Raw genomic sequence first — 19,537 nt, 5'->3', positions numbered from 1 at the left:
TTCCCGGGTGTGTGCTCGTATGCTTAGAGCCGTCCAGTATGAGATATGGTTCACTCCTGCGTGAGGGAGAATGACAAGAGATGCCGCACACGTCTCCTCTGCGCGAGTTACATGCGCACTCACTGGTGGGATCGAATACCGCTACTGGGAATCTAGCACGCAGCCCGTATCTACGTAAACTGTAGGTATCATGATGAGTTCGTTAGTCGTGTACGACAGTGCAACACAATATGCACTTAGATACTGTAAAACAACGCCAGTCCGAATGCAATACAATAGTGAAAGAAAACCGAAAGCTAGGGTCCTTCGCCCACTGGCACACAAGAAGAGAACGGAGCGCCAGGTGGTGGTGGTGGTGGTGGTGGTGGTGGTGGTGGTGGTGATACATCTCCAGATGCTAAGCGCAGCCCACAGCGAGAGAAAGAGGGATCAACTCTAGAACCTATCCGTGCTCCCGACCGGCGGTCTGGTCACCAGCCGTATTCCGCCACTCGTCTCGCGCTGATGCTCCGGCCTCACCGTCCGCTGGTCGTCCTCCGGGTCTGAGCCTAGGCTGTCGTTGGCACGATGCCACAGCCCGATGCTCTCGTTCAGGTCATCCTCTTGATCGGGGCCCTTCGGATACCGTCTCGGGCTCGGTGTCCTTGCGTTTCTGTTCCCCGCCGGGAGGTGCAGGCCCGCGAACCCGCGCTTGGGCGTCGTGAGCCCGCGCCCTTCCGTCCGCTCCTCCTCGTCCGTGCTCTCCGCGCCGGCCTGGGTCGCGATCGAGTCGAGCGAGTCCGCAGGCACACCGCCGCCGCGCTCAAACGGGTCCCGCGCGTGCGGGCGGTAGAGCCGATCCGGGCTGCGCGCCTTGACGACGCCTATCCGCGCCGCCTCGTCCTCGCTCTCGTCCGTCCCGCCCAGGAGGTTCTCCCGGCTCGGCTGCTCCACGATCTCCACGATCTCCTCCTTCGGGCTCGCGACGATGCTGCTCCCACTGTACGCCGAGGTCCCGCGGGCCACGTTCGGTCGTCGCTCGTGCGTCGCGGCGGACGGGCCCCGCAAGGCGGGGTCGTACTGGTGTACCAGGTCCTGGTTATCGAACTTGATCGTCGGCGTCCTGTTCGGGTGCTGCTGGGGGGTACCGGGCAGCGGCGGCACGCCGTCGGAGAGTGCGACGCTCCTAAGCTCGGCGTCGGACCGATGGCTGTACTCGCTCCCGCGCTTCGCGTCGAAGTCGGGCATCGGGTTGTCGAACAGCCTGTGTCTTCGCATGCCGTCCCGAAGGCCGCCCTCGCCCTGGCTGCTCATCGTCGCGCTCAGCCCGTGTTCGCGGTCCTCGCGGTGCCGCGCGCCGTCCGGCCGGCTCCGGAGCGTGCTCGCGCGGCTGCTCATGCTCAACCGCCGCGCGCTCTTCGCGCGTATGATGCTGCCCATCGTGCCGAAGCTGCCACGCAGCGCGTCGATGCCCGGATCTTCGACCCCGGTGAGCTTCTCTTCGTCCACCTCTTGCGTATGCGCGCGGGCGGCCTGGAGGAGCATCGTGGACCGCCTGTCGAGCGATTTGAACTGCGTCGGGTCCACTTTGGACATCTGGAGGATGGTGATGCCGACGCAGATGGTGAAGAAGGCCATGACGATGGTGAGGATCTGTGTCACGGATGCTGACAATCCTTGGAACAAGACCTAGAAGACGCTCAGCGAGAGCCCAATACGTGATTTAACTTGGACGAGCTTACGATGGTAGTCAACATGGAAAAGAACGTGACTACAGAGTCATTAGCCTATATGACAAGACGAAAATATGGATGCGCGTACAGATGACATAATATGTCGGCGTGACTGGAATGAAGTAGATTAAGTCGGGACGCCGGATCCGTCGAGTCTGGACAAGAACGCACCCATAGCAGTATTGAACAATGCAAGAGCAACGTTCAGGTAATATACTTCCGTAACTGTGTTCACTGGTCAGAACTGATCAACCCTAACATCAGGCTCATCACTCACTAAGTGTCACGGCAACGAACACCATGAGGAAATAGAGGAACCAGTGCTTAAACTGTACGAGCGGGGGTCAACTAGCTGCGACTAGGGAGAGCCAGATATGCTTCACCTGATTATCGCCCGAGGCGGTGGTAACGATCGCAGCCCCCAAGCCGGTGGTGACGCTGACGCTGATACCGCCTATCATACTACAGACCATGATATACCACAGCATGTTCTTCTTTCCGTATCTTCACGACGTTCGTCAGAGCCACGTCCGTGATTACGAGCGCTCAGGCGTACCTAGGAGCAAAATAGAATACAATGGCGAGCGATATAGCGATGAGCGTGCCGCCATACGCGAGGAATCCGGGCGCTAGGAAGAGTTTCTGGAATTTGGTGATCTGGCCAACGGACTGCTCCTTCGGACCTATAAATAGCTCATGAGTAAAACCCGGTGCTTGCTCAGGACGAAAGTGGGGATCGCAGTACCGTTCAAAGCGATGATGGTCGAGCCGAGCTGTATATAAGGAAGAGTAGAGTTTGATAATCAGAGGCTGACTTGTGGGTCACTGTGCGGTTGGAATGGACGAACGATGCATAGGATACAGCCGAGCCAGCCGAAGAGGCTCAATTTCTCGTTGAGGAAGAGGGAGGAGAGGATGGCGCAGATGACGACGGACAGCGCGCCCATGGGTGTCTGCAGAAGTGAGGCATACGGGACATGAGGCAGTGACGCAGAGCAACGAGGTAAGGGGTCGTACGACGACGATGGCCTCGACGAATGCGTAAGCTGTTGTGTCTTGGTGTAAGTACGGGTTCTCCTATGGGAGGCAGAATATGAGCGCACCGGCGAAGTTACATAGCTCGCCCAAGATCATCACTGTTCGGGGTTGAGCGTAACGTTCGACTGGTCCAGGAGGGCTGCTCACTTGTCATGCCTAGCCACCATAACGGCTTGAATGGTGTCAGTGCAATGAGCATGGATCATGACGGCGTGCCGCTCACCGATTTCAGGTACGCTACGCCTTCACCGGCCGCGTGCCCGGCCTGCGCGCGCAACAACCCCTTCTTCTTGAAGACGAAGCTCGAACCGATAAGGAGGCCGCTAGCAACGGCGAGGATGATGCCCACGACCTGATAGACGCCAGGGTACCAGTCAGTTCACAGCACCGTTTCTCCCAAGGTGGTTAGTTTACTTTGAGATTGCTGCCGACCGTGAAGCTGGCGGACGCCGTGGTCGACGCACTCGCCGACGCGGAGGTAGTGGAAGTCATGACAGCGAGGGGTCAAGCGTGGGGTGGGGATCAAGCCGTCGTCGTGATGAGGCCCCGCCCGGTTCGTTCGTGTGTCGCAGGCGTCGGTGCAGCGAGGAGGAGAGCCAGAGATAGGATGCGGTACAGGGTAAGTATAGGTGGAGCGGCGCCAGGCCTGAGTTGTGGTCACTGGTTTCGATTACCCTGCTCGCGTTGGGCGGTGGCCGCACCCTTCATTGCCTTGCCAATTGGGGCCGCCGAACGCCGTTGGGATCACCGGCCCAGACTCCGCCCCGGCCCCGCCACCGCCCGCCACCGACGAGTTGAAGCTGCAAGCAAGTTGCTTTCACCTCTCGGTTGGACAGTTTCGTGCTGCTTCACATGCTTCACAGCTCATATTGCTTTCACTCTGATTCTGATTAATGCTCCCAATGACTGCCGTACCGACCGGTACACCCGGCACCTGAGATGCAATGACGTCGGCGCATGCCGCGCAGCTACTTATTGTCATCCTGTGCGAACTTACAGGACAATTACATTGCTCATCCGTTCTTCTCCGGCGGTCAGAGAAACTTCGGCGACCATGTGAACGCTCAGTAATAACTGGTTTATTAGTCCATGATTTTTATGATATGGAGGCATAATAAGGCGCTATCCTTCACGCGACATGCGTGTTGTTCCACAACGATCGAACCACGAAGTCGGCAGGATTGGGAGACGCCGACCTCGACATACTTTGGTTCAAGATGAATTTGACTGTTAGCAAACATGCGAATCAGTAAAGGGCAATCTGGCTCGCGAAATGATTCCACTACATACTCGTTCGATCCTGGCCGGGAACCAAGTAAAACCCGTTCGAAGGCAAATGCGTAATGGCGTCGATAAAGTATCCGACCGTGCCGGCGGGATGATCGATCCACGTCCACGGCGCAACACCGCCAGCAGCGCGGAGGGTGAACGTCAAATCCTTGCCGCGAATGACACTAATCAACGGATCAACGAGATTCGCATCCGCCAGCGAAACCGGGGTGAACTGCAGCGGCATATGATACGGACCAATGAGTACGGCGCTTCAACATGGGATGAAACTGGGATAAACTCACGAATTGTTCATTGGTAACGATACGTTTATCCGCCACCGCGATGAGGTTCATCCGAAGCCACACATCCTTCGGATCCGAGCCCGGCGGAAGAATCTGGTCCAAGCCCGTCCCGCTGAACACAACGGAGTTGTTGAGCGCCGGGGTGGTGAAGTGAACGGTATTGTTGCTCAAAAGCGTGCCGTTCCACGTATACCACGACAGCTCCGCCGTGCCCTTGACTGCTTCCCACCTGTCCGACGTGACGAGGACTTCGAGCGTCTGATTGTCTGGCGTCCAGAACGCGTTGATAACCACAGAAGAGAAAGCCGTGGCGAGGCCGTAATTCAGGACCTTCCATCTTCCCGAGTACTCGACAGCAGACCAGCTTACGCCTTGCCATATGTCGTTGTTCTGCCAGACGAGCGCGCCAAGGCTGTCAAGGAATATCAATCAACCTTCCCGTCAATCGTTTCCTAAGCAGACACTGACTTGTTTTCTCCCAGTCCAGCACCCCTTCTGTACCACGCGATCTGCGAAGCCTAACAAACCAAATTTGCGTCAGTAGCTATGTAAAGACGATCCTAGCAGCACCTCTCTTACCATAGTCATCGACTGGAAGATCTGCGTCGACCAGCACCATTGCGCGAATGTCTGGTTCGAGTCCTCCGTGCCAGGGGTAGGCAGCCACAGCTCGACGCCGCTTGTCATCTGCGCCTGTCCCAGAACCGCGTTGGGGTTAGGGAAAGTGAGGTCTCCGGCGGGCAGGTGATGATCACGCGAGGCGACCACGGTAGAGTTGAACGAAAAGTCTTCCGGTGAGGTGAGCACCTCTTCCCAGCTGTAGAAGCTAGGCATCGAGTGGAACCTGCGCGATAATCAGGACGTCTGTCAATAACACATGGAGAAAGCGGGCTACGGACCCGAACTCGTTCACAAATCTGCCCGATGCCGTCAGTCATGAAACCCGCAGGTCAAAGGCCTGAAGTGATCGCACCTCGCAACAGGATAAGTGCTATAATTGAACGCTTGCGACGCGTCGTAGTTGTATCTCTCTTGGAATGACCATCAGCACGGAGAACCCTTGCGTTGATACCGGCGCTCACCTGTATTTCCGTAGATAAATCCTGGAGTCCCATTCAGAAACCGCTGGACAAGAGGATCGAAGCTCAAAGGGCCAAAAGTCGTAGAACAGTCCGTATAAGCAACCTGAATTGTTGCGGTCATCGAACAGCGCCTGGACAACGAGCGTAGGCCTCACGGAGTTGGTTTCGGACGTGACTATGCCTTGCAAGTAATCCTGGGCCAAGAAGACATACTGTACGAGAACGAAACTTGATGAGCCAGAATTCGGAGTACAAAGGACGGTGGTGAGACTTTACCTCGTCCAGATAATGCGTGCCGTTCGCGAGCGTCTCGTTCACAAAGATGGCGAGGAGCTCATTCTCATTTCCTCCGGCCCACTGCGCGTTGCTCGGATTGCGCTTCACTCGTCTAACATTCTGCCGGACTTCCGGCTCGATAGCTGGAGGTATCCGTGAGCAAGCAAGCAAGCAACGCTCCGAGGAGAATCGGAGAGGTAGGACGTACAACCGAGCATGAAGTCGTTGATAGGATACAACGAATCGGAGAAGATGAGCTCCGACCATGCGAGAATGCCGAGCTCATCGCAGAGATCGTAAAAGTCGTACACTCCTGGCGAGGATGCGGAGGGTTGATAGATACCGCCGCCCCAGACACGAACCTTGAGCAGCAGATGTGAGTAAAACGGCACGCGACTGTGGTAGCTGGACCTACCATGTTCTGGCCGCTCGCTACCGCGCTTTCGAGCACCCATCTAACCTTATCAGTAGTGACCCTCGCGTAAAAGGGATCGAACGGAATGATGTTGGTTCCCAGTGCATAGAAAGCTTCGCCATTGAGTTCGAAGTGCCATTGATTGCCCGGCGTGATTCCCCGCTTGTCGATGTCTTCTTGAGAATAGGGTCCCTGTGCCAGGAAGATCGTCCGAAAGCCGGTGGTGGTATCCCAGCTGACCTTATACGTCGATGACGCTGCTAGCGTAATCTTCACATCGTACAGCTTCGGGCCAGTCGCGAGGTTGTGAGTGTACCACCGCTGAGGGAGACCTGCGGTGTGTTATGATGTGCTCAGTCACGGCACTTACCCCCAAAAATGTGATGCACGGCTTACCCTCGGGTATTCTGACGCTGGCCGAAACAACGTGTTCTGTGTCAAGACTCCGTTCGATCGAGGGGATACGGACGTTCGTCGTATATTCCAGCTCCGGGAACGCAATAGTGAGTGAAGGGGCCGAGAAAGCTACGGCGGACCGCAAGCCAAGAGTGACGTTGACGATCCAGTCCGCGGATTCGTCGGGTCGGTTAGCAAGAGTTTGACCTGGCTTGTACACCTCCAGCGTCTTTTCCTCGAGGAATATGGCGTCAGCATGGGTATTTCCGATGTTGTCCTTGGAGTCTGACAATGTGATCAGGTACGCTGGCTTGAAAATCCCTATGGGGACGAATGCCGGACCCTGCAAATAATAATATGTATATAGAAAGATGGATGATCGATAATCACGACGCACCCAGTCCCATCCGAAGTCTGATTGAGTCTTCCGTATCCACTGGCGGACTCCGGGATATTCAAACTGCGATATTGTGAGCTGTCGATAACGTTAACCCTAAGGGTATAATCCCTCACGTTGATGGTAGTCAGCGACACGCTCGTGACTGGGAACGCCTCTGCATCGGGCCGCGACGTCACATTGAGACCGTACAACCACGCTGACTCGAATGCGACGGTCAAGTTCGTATTGCCTGGCGACACCTTCGCTAAAATGTCGGATACGTCGTACACGTACTGGCGGAACTGGTTGTTCACCCAAGCGACCGGCTTCCCGAATAGTGTCTAATCACAACAGCGTACGAGGATCAGATACGTGCGATCTACCAGGAACCTGAAGCCCTTACAATATTCGCTACCGTGTCCAGCCCATAAAAGGCCAGAAGCGAGCTCGTTTTCGCCTTGGAAGTCGCTTTGAGGATCGGGGAGAGATCGGCCGTATACGTCCAATTGTCATTGATAATCCATCTCTCAGCGAAATCTATGAAGACCAAGTCATTCGGAAGCATTCGCTTAACCTCATAAATCTTTACATACCATTGATTCCTAGAAGGGGTTCCGTAATGACTCCCGCCTCCAGCAAGTCCAGATGCACCTGCGATGGTATCGACGCCGGAATCACGATGGTGCCGTTTTGATTTGAGAGGGACCACGAGAGTTGCGAGAGGTCGAACACCTCCCCAAGAGCCAAAGGAAGAAGACCTAGGAGGTTCAGTATCTGGAGACGCATGATACACTCTTAGGTGCGGCGTAACCACCAGCTGGGATGATCGTGACACTTCGCTGTCTTATATATCACCGAAAATGAAGCAGGTCGACGTCAAGGAAAGAAGGTTAATCCGGCGCATTTAGTCCGCTCTCAGGTCGCTGGTGACCTCTGCCGATGAGCACCTGATGCTTCGAATGATGCATGCCCCTTGGCGCAGTCAACGAGCGCTGAAAAAATAGGCGATATTGAAAAAGATATCATGCCGGGGTCGCGTCTACAGTTCCCGCAGCTTGCAGAGCACGGACTTCGGGAAGCATCCACGTAAATGGGTCGAGAATGGGTCACTCAGGAGCCGAGTAGAAGCGGGGAATGCAAGTCGGTATAATTGCAGCCAAAGTTCAGATTTCCACCTCTGCGACGTGGCCTGGTGTTTCCGGCAGGGTTCCAGAGCAAAAAGTGGAGAAAGAGCAGCTTGAACTTCAGTACTCGCTGAGCGGCTGAAGCGACTAGGAAAAACCGCGGTGACTACAACATTGTGTAATCATGTGATACACTGAAGTTGTTCACTTAATAGCCGACACGGTTATACTGGCGCCGGCAGTGTAAGTTCTGCCGTTTCGACCAGTCCAAGCGCTATGCTAATGAAGTGGATATCTGGATGCATATAGATGCGAGAGACTGCGCATGCTGCTGGAGAAGGATTTATGCGAGTCAAAGGATGCCTTCACGTATGTGTATTGTTCCATAGCGAGCGAACCACGAAATCCGCAGGGTCTGGGGACTGTGCTTTGGAGAGTCCGCGGCTCATAACGAATCTGACTGTATGCATCGGCACAGATCAGTGACCGACGACTTCGATTATGCAATCAGGGTTCGACGCACCTGTTCTGTCCTGGCCAGGGATTAGGTAGAACCCGTTGAGCGGCAGGAGCGTGGCATCGTCGACAAAATAACCGACTGTGCCGGCAGGATGGTCCACCCACGTCCACGGCGCGACACCGCCGGCCGCAGAAAGAGTGAAAGTCAGGTCATCGCCCCGAGTCACGGTGATCAGCGGGTCAACGAGGTTCGCACTTGCTAGTGACACCGGAGAGAACTACAACATGCAACGTGAGATCGTAGCAAAAACGGCGAACGAAACCGGGTAAACTTACGAATTGCTCATTGGTGACAGTTCGATTATCCGCCAACGCGGTGAGGTTCATTCGAAGCCACACATCTGCCGGCACCGAGCCCAGCGGAAGAATCTGGTCCAAGCCCATCCCACTGAACACGACCGAGTTGTTTAACGGAGGGGTCGTAAAGTCGATGGTATCGCTGCTTAGAAGCGTCCCGTTCCACGCGTACCACGACAGCTCCGCCACACCCTTGACTTCTTCCCATCTATCCGACGTGACGAGGACTTCGAGTGTCTGATTGTCGGGCGTCCAGAACGCGTTGATGACCACAGGCGAGAATATCGTAGCGAGCCCGTAATTCAGAACTTTCCACCTCCCCGAGTACTCAATGGCGGACCAGCTGACCCCCTGCCATATATCGTTGTTTTGCCAGACAAGCGCGCCGAGGCTATCACGCGCGAAGAACAGATCAATCATCACGCGAATCACACCCACTGAATACTGACTTGTTTTCTCCTTGCCCAGCACCCCTTCTATACCACGCGATTTGGGACACCTGTTGAACCTCCATTTAGCATCCTGCACAGATGCAGACCATGGATGTTCACCATCGTCATCGACTGGAATATCTGCGTCGACCAACACCATTGCGCGAACGTCTGATTAGCGTCGTTGGTGCCCGGGGTGGGCAACCAAAGCTCAACCGCGCTCGTCATCTGCGCCTGTCCCTGCGGCGCGTTGGGGTTCGGGAAGCTGAGGTTACCGGCGGGCGGATGATGATCCCGCGAGGCGACTACGGTCGAGTTAAACGAAAAGTCGTCCGATGACGTCAATACCTCCTCCCAGCTGTAGAAGCTTGGCATCGAGTGGAATCTGCGGACATGGCTGAGAATTGCAGCACATCTTTCGAGCACGTATTACAGACCCGAATTCATTGATGAATCTGCCCGCCATACGTAAGTCAGAGCGAACGTGTGCTCCGGATAGCACGAAGTCTCACCTCGAAACAGGATATGTGCTGTAGTTGAAGGCTTGTGATGCGTCATAGTTATAGCGCTCTGCGCCGAGTCAGATTCAGTCAATCCCAGGACGCTGTCATTACCCACCTCCATTCCCATATATGAAGCCAGCAGTCTTGTTATTGAATCGCTGGACGAGAGGATCCAAAGTCAAAGGGCCGCTGGTCGTCGAGCAATCCGTGTACGCAACCTGCCCCATACGCCAATGAGTCGAGGTCTTTTCCCGAGAATGCTACTCTCACCGAGTTCGTCTCGGATGATACGATGTCGTGCAGATAGTCTTGGAACAAGAACACGAACTCGTCGAGATAATGCGTCCCGTTCGGGAGGGATTCGTTGGCGGAGATGACGATCCCTTCGATCTCGTTGCCTCCGGCCCATTGTGCGTTGCTCGGGTTGCGCTTCACCCTCCTTACGTTCTGACGCACTTCGGGTTCGATGGCTGGGCGGCATAACTTGAGGTTAGCTTATCGACGTCTGGCACTATAGCATGCCGACGCACATGCAAGCAAGAAGTCGTTGATGGGGTACAATGTATCCGAGAAGATCAACTCCGACCAGGCGAGGATACCGAGCTCGTCGCAGAGGTCGTAAAAATCGTATACACCCGGCGATGACGCCGAAGGCTGGTAAATGCCTCCGCCCCATATGCGCAGCTGGGACCAAACGATGAGAGAACGGTAGGAGATGACCTGGAGAAACAGCACCGACCATGTTCTGTCCACTTGCGACCGAGCTTTCGAGCACCCAACGAACCTGCTCGGTAGTTGTCCTCGCGTAGAACGGATCGAAGGGAATTATGTTCGTTCCGAGGCTATAAAATGCCGCGCCGTTGATCTCGAAGTGCCATTGGTCCCCCGGGGTGATGCCGCGTTTCTCAATGTCGTGTTGAGAGTACGGTCCTTGCGCGAGGAAGATCGTGCGGAATCCGGTGGTGGTGTTGAAACTGACGTTGTACGCGGACGACCCAGCGAGGGTGATAGTGACGTTGTACCTCTTGGGACCAGTCGCGAGGTTGTGTGGATACCAGCGCTGAGGAAGACCTGCATCTGGTATTGAGAGGGCTGCTAGGGGGAAGGGGGGGAGGGGGCAAGACAACCGGGGCCTTACCTTCGGGGATGCTAACATTGGCAGAGATAAACTGTCCGTCGTCGAGGGTCTTATCGATGGGAGATACCGGAACCGTCTTTGAGAAGTTCAGCTCGGGAAACTCCACGGTGATTTCGGGCCGGGAGAACACAGACGCGGAGCGCACTCCGAGGGTAACGTTGACGATCCAGTCCGCAGATTCGTCTGGGCGAGTTGCGAGAGTTTGGCCTGGCTTGTACACCTCTAAAGTTTGCTCCTCGAGGAATATGACCTGCTCGCCACCTGGAGGCGGCTTGTCATGTTCCATCTCTGCCAAGGTGACGAGGAACGCTGGTTTGAATATGCCGGTGGGGATAAATGCTGGTCCCTGTGCCATAGTAAGTCAATAAGCACTCCGGGTGAAGCTCGATGGGAAGCGCACCCAGTCCCATCCAAAGTCTGAGGCTGTCTTCCTTATCCACTGACGGACGCCAGGATACTCATACTGGGGGAAGGTAAGTTCAGATCAGGAGACCTCCTCGAGAGCATCACTCACATTATCGCTGGTAGTAACCTCATTTGTATTCGGGAAGAACTCGGCGTCTGGCCTCGACGTCACGTTCAGACCATAGAGCCAAGCCGACTCAAACGCGATTGTCAAATTGGTGTGTCTCGCTGATGTTGAGCTCAGGATATGGGTCACGTCATAAACATATTGCCGAAACTGGTTGTTCACCCATGCGACAGGATGGCCAAATAAGGTCTAGGGAGGATGAGGGCGAACTGTGAGACTCGTGCGCATATATCATTGGCATTCGTGCCCTCACGATGCTTGCAACGGTATCTAGGCCATAGAACACGAGGAGAGAGCTGATATCGCGCGCAGATGTTCCGCGGAGGAGAGGGGCTAGATCGGCCGTGTATGTCCAGCTGTCGTTGATGATCCATCGTTCGGTGAAGTCTATGAAGTCAAGCGTTGAACCGCAGCCCCCTTCCACCTTGATATTAACACGTACCGTTGACTCCCAAAAGCGGCTCGGTTATGAGACCTGCCTTCAACAAATCTATATGCACCTGCGACGGTATGGACGCCGGTATCACGATGGAGCCGTTTTGGTTCGAGAGGGACCATGACAACTGCGAGAGGTCAATCACTTCGCCGAGTACCCAAGGCAAAATACCCAGGAGAACGAACGTCCGAAAACGCATGGCATAAGTCAGCGATTAAGCCTGAGCATTGGCGACATCCTGCTATCTTATATCGTGGCTTGCGGGGCGGGTCAATGTCGCAGTCAGAAGGCGGGCACATGGGGACCCGCCCAGTGCGCTCCATGGACCCTGCAGGTGACCTTCCGCCCGTCTTCGACGCTGATGAAGATCGTATGCTTCCTCCTTCGAGCAGCTCCGTAAGACGTCACAAGGAGGTCGAAGTCCCTTCGGAAGGCGCGAACGTGTCGGAAACGCGGCAACTGCAGTTCACTCGAGAGATATCCCTGGCCGACTTTGACGACAAGATGTTGAGATATCATTTATATCACCCGGGTCAGCTGCCGTAGAATCCGAAGCTGCGACGCTGTCGATAGCCTTGATGTTCATTTTTCGGTTTCCCCATTCGCGATCTCTGCGGTGATAACCAATCTTTGGTAAACCACAATTGATAGTAATGCCTATGGAACGTAGAGGAGGATGAAGACGAGAAGGAGAGGCGATATCGGATCTGCGGGGTTGGCGTCGGCACCACTGAAACTGGGCACGAAGATCGTGCGCTCATTTTGCGCCCCTGGAATCCCATGAGCGTTTGTTTGAGTCTTGACTCTCCTGACACAACCGAGTCAACAACTATCAATGGCACCCAAGAAACGTGCCCGCTGCCAGATATGCGACGATAACGGATCGAAATATTCGTGCCCGAAATGCAACGTTCTATAGTAATACTCCCTCGCGAAGATGTAAACGGATCCCGTTCTAACTCGTAAGTTTGTCCTTTCCAGCTGTTCCGTGCCATGCTTTAAACGACACAAAGGTACGAATGTCGTGAAGGATGCTGGCTATTCCTGAAGTGACGAGCCGGTGATCGGTAGAAAACTCCTGTGTGCAAGCTGCACCTACGCCTGCCCCGGTAGCATCGACCTCCGCGACGCCATCAGTACCGGCGGTCACGAACAACGATGAACCCGGGTCACGTATGTGGTTATACTGCATGTCTTTCCCTCTTCAAGACCCAAAGTTTATCGCAGGAACGGACGAAACCGGGACCGAAGAAATGCTCCCAAAGCCCAAGCAGCTCAGACCTCTTACTTCGCTGAAATGGCCCTACGTCCCAGAAGAAACCGCGTTTCCCGATCCTCTCAAGCGTGACGACCCCAAACCGCTCACACTCCCTCAATACGAGGCGATAGGTCAGCCCCTTCGTCCTCGCCGCAAGGAATAACAAAGCACCGATCGGTTCATCTCCCGTTGCAGCGACGTCCCCCGCCGTCCGCAAAGCGCTCGCCGCGCATCCACGGCTGAACCAGCTCCTGACTTCCATCGACGCCTTGCGAGGCCGAGATCGGGAAGCTGAGCTCGAGCGCGCACTTGGCGTTTCGCCCGCAGGGGAAGACGGTCGCCACAACCCTACTATAGCATACGAGGACGGCGACACTATCGCTCTACGTGAACTCGCTGAAGCGATCGAAGCCGCCGTCAGGGGCGATAAGCGAGATACGCTTGGACTGGACTGGGGCGACCGAGCCTAATCAGTAAATATTCCGAGCAATCTAATCCACGACAACAAGAAGTGAAACGACCGAAAATGCAGAGCAGAGAGGGAAAGAAACATAGAATGCAGCTCAAACGGAATCCTGGATTTCCGATGCCGGCCTTTCCCTGAACATCGCCTCGAACTCTTCGGTCGTTTGCCCGATGACTCCGAACGCATCCTGCAGAGTCTTGCCTAGATAATCCAACTCGTGTATGACCCCTTTCATCGTCAACGCGTACGCGAAGAAGAGCAGCTGCCGGGAGCCCTTCACCTCGCGGTTTTTCACGACCTCCAGTTCTCGGATCGCGTCCACCTATGTAGGATGTAACATCGGAATCCGGGCGATAAAACGTCATGGACATGCGAGACGTACCAAACGTTCTTGTGATTGTGCGGCGGGCGGGAGATACGGCGGGAGCGGCGCTTTGAGCCGGAAAGTCGAGGACAGCACCGAGAGATAGAGGATGATGTTCCCGACCATCTCGCGCCGTTCCCTGCAACATATTATTTCTACGATCACGAAATCACAGCCAATTGTCGACTTACTTGTTCACGGGCACGATGAAGTCCCTTCTGATACTCTGTAGCACGACGCCTATCAGTGAACCTTGACAGGTCTCAAAACGCAGAAAATTTACCGTGAACCTGGATAGACATCAGCAATTGAGTTCTTATACGACAAAGGACGGATGCAGAACATACCACTCTTCTCGGGTAGTCACACAACGCATGCTGTGCAGTTTGTCCAATATCGTCTGCAGCGACGTCAAGATGTTGCGATAGAGTTGTATCGGGAACGGTCCTTTCAGCCGTGGTTCGTGCGCCGTCTGCGCCAGCAAACCCTGCATTTCGATGAGCTGGATTTGCAGATGCAGTTCCCTGGACGCGCAGCATCAGCGAGCGCTGCCTTCAATCCCCATCCGGATTGCGAGAGAAAGAGACGCACATCGCCATGAACTCCGAGATCGAGTTGTTCAGCTTCGTTGCGGCCGTCTTCCTCGCGAGCAGGGACGTCTCTTCAGTCGGGTGATCGTCGTCGTCGTCGTCGTTGTCGTCCTCGCCGTTCGTGACCCTCGGAGGATCGGTCGCGAACGAGTTGTGCGCGACGAGACGCGTGTACAGCCATCCGAGGTTGAGGCAGAAGCTAAAGAGAGAGAGCCAGCATGAGGAACTTGCCAGCGCTGTAACGACCAGGGCATCACTTACTCTCCCAGCTTTTTTGACAGCTCCCTACGCGCCTCCGTAGGCCACCTAAACGTGTCAAGTCGGCGCGGAGCCCATTATCATAACGGACAAAGACGGACCAGAATCGCGAAACGAGGAAGGCCCACAAAACGCCGACGATCACGGCAGTAGATCGATGGACCGCAATATCGATCACAGAAACGTCTCTCTGCCGAAGGTTATAGCTGGAGCACGACGATCAATGGGCGTTTCGGAGTAGTCAACGTTCCTTCCGCACCAGAAAAGACTGGAAATGGTATCGTCAGCCCTGCTCACCACCACCACACCGTAAGAGTTATAGCACTCACCAAGTCAGATTATAGGTCAGCAGGAGGAACCGCCCGGTGGTCGCCAACGCCGGCTTCGCCACGATAATGTAAAAGCAGGGTATCGAGTAAAAGAATCCAAAGATGGAGAGCACGACAGCGTTTTCAGGGAACAGCGTCCATATGCCGGCCGCGGTGGCCGCGCCGAAGCTGAAAGGCGCACATCAGCTTAGATCGCACTACTCGGTCGAGAGAGAGAGCATCCGTCGGTCCTCACATGGTGCCCAACACGCGGTGTATACTAAGGTTATTCGTCGCGCCTATGGTCGGCGACATCACCACGAAAAACTATCCACGCATCTCCATCAGCTCCCTCCAACAGAGAGGTCATCACAAAAAAAAACCGTGCATACCGAAATCAACGCCCACTCCCCTCGATACTCCAAGAAAACAGGTCGCGTCGCCTCGAAAAACGCGGGCGCGGCGAGCATCGCCGTCGCGAGCCCCGTCTTCACCCCGTACTTCGCGTCGTTCTCCCGCAACCTCGACCCGGCCGCCCAGACCGCCTGCTTCACCCGGCCCCAGAACGGCAGGTCCGCGCGGGCCGGCGTCTGCTTCGTGTTCGGCGCGTGCGGGCGCACCTTCGGGAACGCGATCTGGCGCACGCCCGACCCGGGCAAGATAAAGGACGCTGTGCAAGAAAACGTGGCGTCCCCACCGTCAGCGCTCGGATGAGCGAGGGGAAAGGAGGGGGAGGGGAGGGGAGAAGTACGAACACAGCGGCCGGCGCAGGCTTCCCTGCCCCTTCTTCCTCGCGACCCTCCGATGGCCACGCGCCTCCGACCGTCGAAACAGCTCCCGAACGCGCTGCCACGGCCCCGTGAACATCCGCTTCCACCAAGGACCGCGCATCATCGCCTCGCGCTCGACCTCGTATATCCTCCCGACGGCGTCCACCAGCGCGAGCAGCTCCCCCGCAAACTCCTGGAGCGTGAAGATGAAACTGGCTCGTCCCCTCGTCAGCGCCGCGGGTAGAGCGGAAAGGAGCGAGAGACCCACAAATACACCAAGAACAGGTTTTCCGACTCGTTCCCGACGCCGGTAAAGCTCGCCACCGACTCCCTCGCCCGGTGCTGCTCCGCATGCGCACCCGCATAATCCGACTGCACGCTCTTCTGGTACAGCCGCATCAGCGCATGGTTGGACGTGCTCTCGAACGTGTACAGCGCGCGCTTGATGGACGCGTCCAGCTCCTGGAACGTCCTCGCACGGAACGCCGCGCCGTCACGGTCGCTCACGCGCAAGAACGCCTCGCGGAGCTCCTTCAGACTGCCCACGCACGTAGACTAGTTACGACGAAACGTTTCAGCGCTTCGGGACTTGGTGATCGCAGGAGAGGCCACCCACCGAGAGCGCCTTGAGGGGCGGCCCGAGGTCGTCGATGAGGTCCCCAAACATGATCGCCGCGGCGCGCAACATCGCCTCCTCCTCCGTCGTCGGCGGCGCGCCCTTATCGTCCCCCTCCCCGCCGGGCACCTTCCCCTTCACCTCCGGCGCGCCCTCCGGCCTCAGCCTCCCATCCCTCAACGCCTTCGTCAGCTCATACTGCAGGGCTGTACGTGCGAATCAGCGGCCGTACAGGAAACACCAAGATCCGACCACCTAACTCGTCCCTCCCCTCAGCCCGTTCAGATGCTGCCCGAGCCGATTCAAACAGTCCACCGCGTCCTCGTACGCCCTCCCGAGCACCTGCCTCTTCCCCCTCTCCTCCCCTCTCTTCCCCGCCGTCCCCGGCCCACCCACCTCCCTCCTCGCCTCTCCCAAATTCTTCTTCAACACCGTAAAGCTCCGCTCGTGGCTCTCGACCGCGCGCTTCAGCCGCTCGCCGTCCCCGGGCGCGCCCTCGAGCAAGAAGGCGGCGGTGATCATGCGGAGCAGCGTCGCGAACGAGTCGAGGGTGCCGACCATGTTCGCCTGGAGCTGCGCCGTCGCGGACTGGGGCCAGAGACAGAAGCAGACGACGTTGGCGACGACCGTGCCCGTGAAGACGATCACCGAGACCTGGAACAGCGTCTGCAGCCCGCCCTCCTTCACCACCCTATCCCATCTCGTCAGCACGCGCGTCACCACAAAAAAAAGGTAGGAGGAAGAAAGAGGGAGATAATAATCAACAAAAAAATGACCGCTCACACGACGAATAAGATGATCGCCGCCATGCTGCACGCCGGGTTGAAGCTCGGCTTGGCCATCTTCACCTTGGCGAACGCCATCAGGCTCATCCCGACCCCGACCCAGAGCAGGCCGAGCGCGTCCGCGAGCCATTCCCACCCACGCCGGACCTCGAAGAACCAGAAGGAGGCCATCGAGCCGAGCGAGACGAACGCGGCCCAGAACAGGCCGAGGAGGCAGAAGATGTCGGCTTCGATCATCCCGCCCGCCGTCTTCGCCGGGTTGAAGTAGACCGCGCTGTAGAAAACAGTCCCGGGTCGTAACGAAAAATAGACCAGGACGGAGGGGAACGAAAAAAAAGAGAGTGATGAGTATGTTGTGAGCGAACGGGGGAGGAGGGGACGTACACGGTGGCGACCATATGGCCCGAGGGCGACGGCCGCTTCTCGCCGGACGAAGTGACGTCCGTGATGAACCGCGAGAGGTACGGCGAGAACGTAAACAGCGAGCCGATAAAGTACGCGACCGCGCACTTGAGGATATTACGCCACAGCAGCGGTATCGTCGGCATCTTGGGCGCCTTCCACCATTCCCTGCCCCTCGCTTGCGCCTCCGCGGTCTGTTCCCGCGAGCTCCCCGAGCCCTCGTCGTCCGAATCGTATATCCCTGACCCCTCCTCGGTGCTCGAGCCGCCACCGCCGCCGCTTCCTCCGGCCCTGAACGAGCTCTCGAAAGGGTTCGCGCCGCCCGCCGTCTCCACCTGCGGTGAAGCGACATCCACGATCTCCGGGAACATATCCACCGGCGGGCTCTTCCGTCCCGTCATAGTCGAGCTCCTCAGCGAATGCCGCGACAGCGTCTGCCTCAGCGACCGCACGCTCAGCCCCGCCCCCGAGCGGCGGAGAGAGGACCCCGTGTCCAGGATAGAGCTCGGCGCGAGCTGGCCCTCGTCCTCCATGCGCTGTCCGAAGACGGTCCACTCTTCTGCGGGCGCCGCGTCGGACCCGCGCGACACGCGCTCGCTCACGACGCGCATCAGCTTGGCGGCGCGGCTTTCCGTGCCGCGGTGGCGGAGGTGCGGGCGGCGGTGGATGGGGTGGTGAGGGTGGTTGGACAAGGGATTGACCGTCATGGTGGCGCGCGGGCGGGAGGTAGACGTCGAAGCTGTCACGGTGGCGTAGTGTACGGCGCTCGCGCCGGCCGAGGCACGGGCATCGTGGGGAGAGGCGACGGTGGCGGAGGAGAAGGCGCGGTCGGGGAGCGAGGGGCGGGCGGGGAGCGAGGCGGGGGAGAGGTCGGAGTGGACAGTGTGCAGCGAGAGCGAGGAGTGCGTGGTCGGTAGCCCGGAGGAAGAGGAGGTGGATCCTAGACCGGAGGAGGCGCGATCGGCGCCGGTCGTGCTGATCGTTTGCGCGTACGACGGACGCGCGGTTCTAGAGCTCGATGTCGACGGCGTGGAGGACATGGCGCTGACAGTCTATGTCCAGGTGTCCGACGTGTGCGTGTGGTATACGCATGAAGTGATGCAACGCTTGCGTAGCAGCGTATCTGTATCTTGCAAGTAGGCCTGTTCACGATATCACTTTGTTGTAGCAATCCTCAGCAACCCCGGTCAAACGAGAGCAAGCAAGAGGTCGTAGCAGATCCGATCGGTCAACGCGACGAGCTCGAGCTCAAGGTCGTCGTTGCGACGTGACGCCAACCTGAAGCGGGCCATGACGCGCCCTCTTGATCGTATCTTCCCACGCATAACTTGTACACTGCATTTGATGCGCCATGTTACAGTACGTGCACGAAACGGAGCCCCTCATTTACGTGTAAAAGTAGGCGCCAAACGCCAATATCCGACTCCCCCTTTCACACCCTAAGGCAAAAACATCATTTCGAAGTTCAATTGTTTTGAATAAATGGGAATGTACATGATCAGGTAGTTATAGCCGAAAAAACTGCATCTATGTTCCGTGAACACAACTGAATGACGATGAAATTTCACAAAGTTGTTACTACATGATTTTAGGTAACGCTCGACGTGTATCAATATGACTTCCGAGAGATATCCTCGCTCTAATGAAGCGGAACCACCGTTCATGGAAACAGGGCGAACAAGATCATTGATGAATACAATAACATTTCTAACAACATTTCCGGGGATTGTCGTTCTTCTCTCGGAAGAAACCGTCGTCACATCACGCATTCAAACTCTAATCATCACATTCATGCACCGAATGACGTACAAGTATTCATCACATAACATTCATCACAGTCGCAATAAGACATCCACTACAATTCCACT

At 56.5% G+C, this 19,537-nt stretch overlaps 5 protein-coding genes across 5 annotated transcripts; 1 reads left to right on the top strand and 4 right to left on the bottom strand.

The window, feature by feature from the left end:
- Window positions 1-90: 90 nt before the first annotated feature.
- PUNSTDRAFT_98311 (DUF803-domain-containing protein) lies at window positions 91-3,392 on the bottom strand. The gene is made up of 14 exons (XM_007380709.1): window positions 3,165-3,392; window positions 2,974-3,102; window positions 2,898-2,922; window positions 2,816-2,848; window positions 2,730-2,758; window positions 2,561-2,665; window positions 2,458-2,485; window positions 2,269-2,395; window positions 2,096-2,216; window positions 1,990-2,041; window positions 1,884-1,937; window positions 1,801-1,824; window positions 1,722-1,750; window positions 91-1,668 (listed from the first exon to the last, which is right to left on the bottom strand). Exons 1-14 carry the CDS (start codon window positions 3,240-3,242, stop codon window positions 436-438), a joined length of 2,067 nt encoding a protein of 688 aa, XP_007380771.1. The 5' UTR covers window positions 3,243-3,392; the 3' UTR covers window positions 91-435.
- A 434-nt stretch (window positions 3,393-3,826) lies between these two features.
- Window positions 3,827-7,679, bottom strand: PUNSTDRAFT_141674 (glycoside hydrolase family 2 protein). Its single transcript, XM_007380708.1, has 17 exons — window positions 7,466-7,679; window positions 7,276-7,409; window positions 7,007-7,213; window positions 6,891-6,953; window positions 6,494-6,836; window positions 6,098-6,429; window positions 5,891-6,044; window positions 5,683-5,825; window positions 5,562-5,618; window positions 5,407-5,509; window positions 5,298-5,355; window positions 5,224-5,241; window positions 4,904-5,168; window positions 4,793-4,842; window positions 4,325-4,736; window positions 4,041-4,254; window positions 3,827-3,977 (listed from the first exon to the last, which is right to left on the bottom strand). The coding sequence occupies exons 1-17, from the start codon at window positions 7,656-7,658 to the stop codon at window positions 3,880-3,882; spliced, it is 2,844 nt and encodes a 947-aa protein (XP_007380770.1). The 5' UTR covers window positions 7,659-7,679; the 3' UTR covers window positions 3,827-3,879.
- A 682-nt stretch (window positions 7,680-8,361) lies between these two features.
- PUNSTDRAFT_131414 (glycoside hydrolase family 2 protein) lies at window positions 8,362-12,051 on the bottom strand (the record flags this gene model as incomplete). Its single annotated transcript, XM_007380707.1, has 16 exons — window positions 8,362-8,456; window positions 8,520-8,733; window positions 8,792-9,203; window positions 9,262-9,311; window positions 9,364-9,628; window positions 9,681-9,698; window positions 9,756-9,813; window positions 9,862-9,964; window positions 10,017-10,216; window positions 10,277-10,430; window positions 10,486-10,817; window positions 10,885-11,230; window positions 11,285-11,347; window positions 11,399-11,605; window positions 11,670-11,803; window positions 11,859-12,051. The coding sequence occupies 16 exons, from the start codon at window positions 12,049-12,051 to the stop codon at window positions 8,362-8,364; spliced, it is 2,844 nt and encodes a 947-aa protein (XP_007380769.1).
- Window positions 12,052-12,687: 636 nt separating this feature from the next.
- On the top strand, window positions 12,688-13,580 carry PUNSTDRAFT_63454 (uncharacterized protein; the record flags this gene model as incomplete). The annotated part of the gene is made up of 4 exons (XM_007380706.1): window positions 12,688-12,770; window positions 12,834-12,865; window positions 13,080-13,241; window positions 13,306-13,580. The coding sequence occupies 4 exons, from the start codon at window positions 12,688-12,690 to the stop codon at window positions 13,578-13,580; spliced, it is 552 nt and encodes a 183-aa protein (XP_007380768.1).
- Window positions 13,581-13,673: 93 nt separating this feature from the next.
- PUNSTDRAFT_61905 (uncharacterized protein) lies at window positions 13,674-17,815 on the bottom strand (the record flags this gene model as incomplete). Its single annotated transcript, XM_007380705.1, has 16 exons — window positions 13,674-13,898; window positions 13,959-14,079; window positions 14,132-14,164; window positions 14,288-14,464; window positions 14,532-14,729; window positions 14,792-14,836; window positions 14,890-14,994; window positions 15,118-15,285; window positions 15,353-15,423; window positions 15,489-15,766; window positions 15,909-16,078; window positions 16,135-16,421; window positions 16,483-16,688; window positions 16,743-17,173; window positions 17,266-17,541; window positions 17,652-17,815. The coding sequence occupies 16 exons, from the start codon at window positions 17,813-17,815 to the stop codon at window positions 13,674-13,676; spliced, it is 2,955 nt and encodes a 984-aa protein (XP_007380767.1).
- Window positions 17,816-19,537: the final 1,722 nt, after the last annotated feature.

The sequence above is a fragment of the Punctularia strigosozonata genome (genome assembly GCF_000264995.1).
Source record: "Punctularia strigosozonata HHB-11173 SS5 unplaced genomic scaffold PUNSTscaffold_3, whole genome shotgun sequence".
NCBI classification, from domain to species: domain Eukaryota; kingdom Fungi; phylum Basidiomycota; class Agaricomycetes; order Corticiales; family Punctulariaceae; genus Punctularia; species Punctularia strigosozonata.
The sequence above is the reverse complement of the archived record's forward strand: the minus strand, read 5'-3'. Positions and strand labels throughout refer to the sequence as shown.

Bases quoted from the DNA above. Each gene is read 5' to 3' on its own strand.
- PUNSTDRAFT_98311 (XM_007380709.1), bottom strand. From the start codon at position 3,242: ATGACTTCCACTACCTCCGCGTCGGCGAGTGCGTCGACCACGGCGTCC. The intron at 2,486-2,560 runs GTTCGTCCATTC...CCTTATATACAG, and splicing joins TCGGCTGTATCCTATGCATC to CTCGGCTCGACCATCATCGC. The intron at 2,042-2,095 runs GTGAAGCATATC...CCGCTCGTACAG, and splicing joins CCGCCTCGGGCGATAATCAG to TTTAAGCACTGGTTCCTCTA.
- PUNSTDRAFT_141674 (XM_007380708.1), bottom strand. From the start codon at position 7,658: ATGCGTCTCCAGATACTGAACCTCCTAGGTCTTCTTCCTTTGGCTCTT. The intron at 5,356-5,406 runs GTGAGCGCCGGT...GGTCATTCCAAG, and splicing joins ATTTATCTACGGAAATACAG to AGAGATACAACTACGACGCG. The intron at 4,737-4,792 runs GTCAGTGTCTGC...ATTCCTTGACAG, and splicing joins GCTGGACTGGGAGAAAACAA to CCTTGGCGCGCTCGTCTGGC.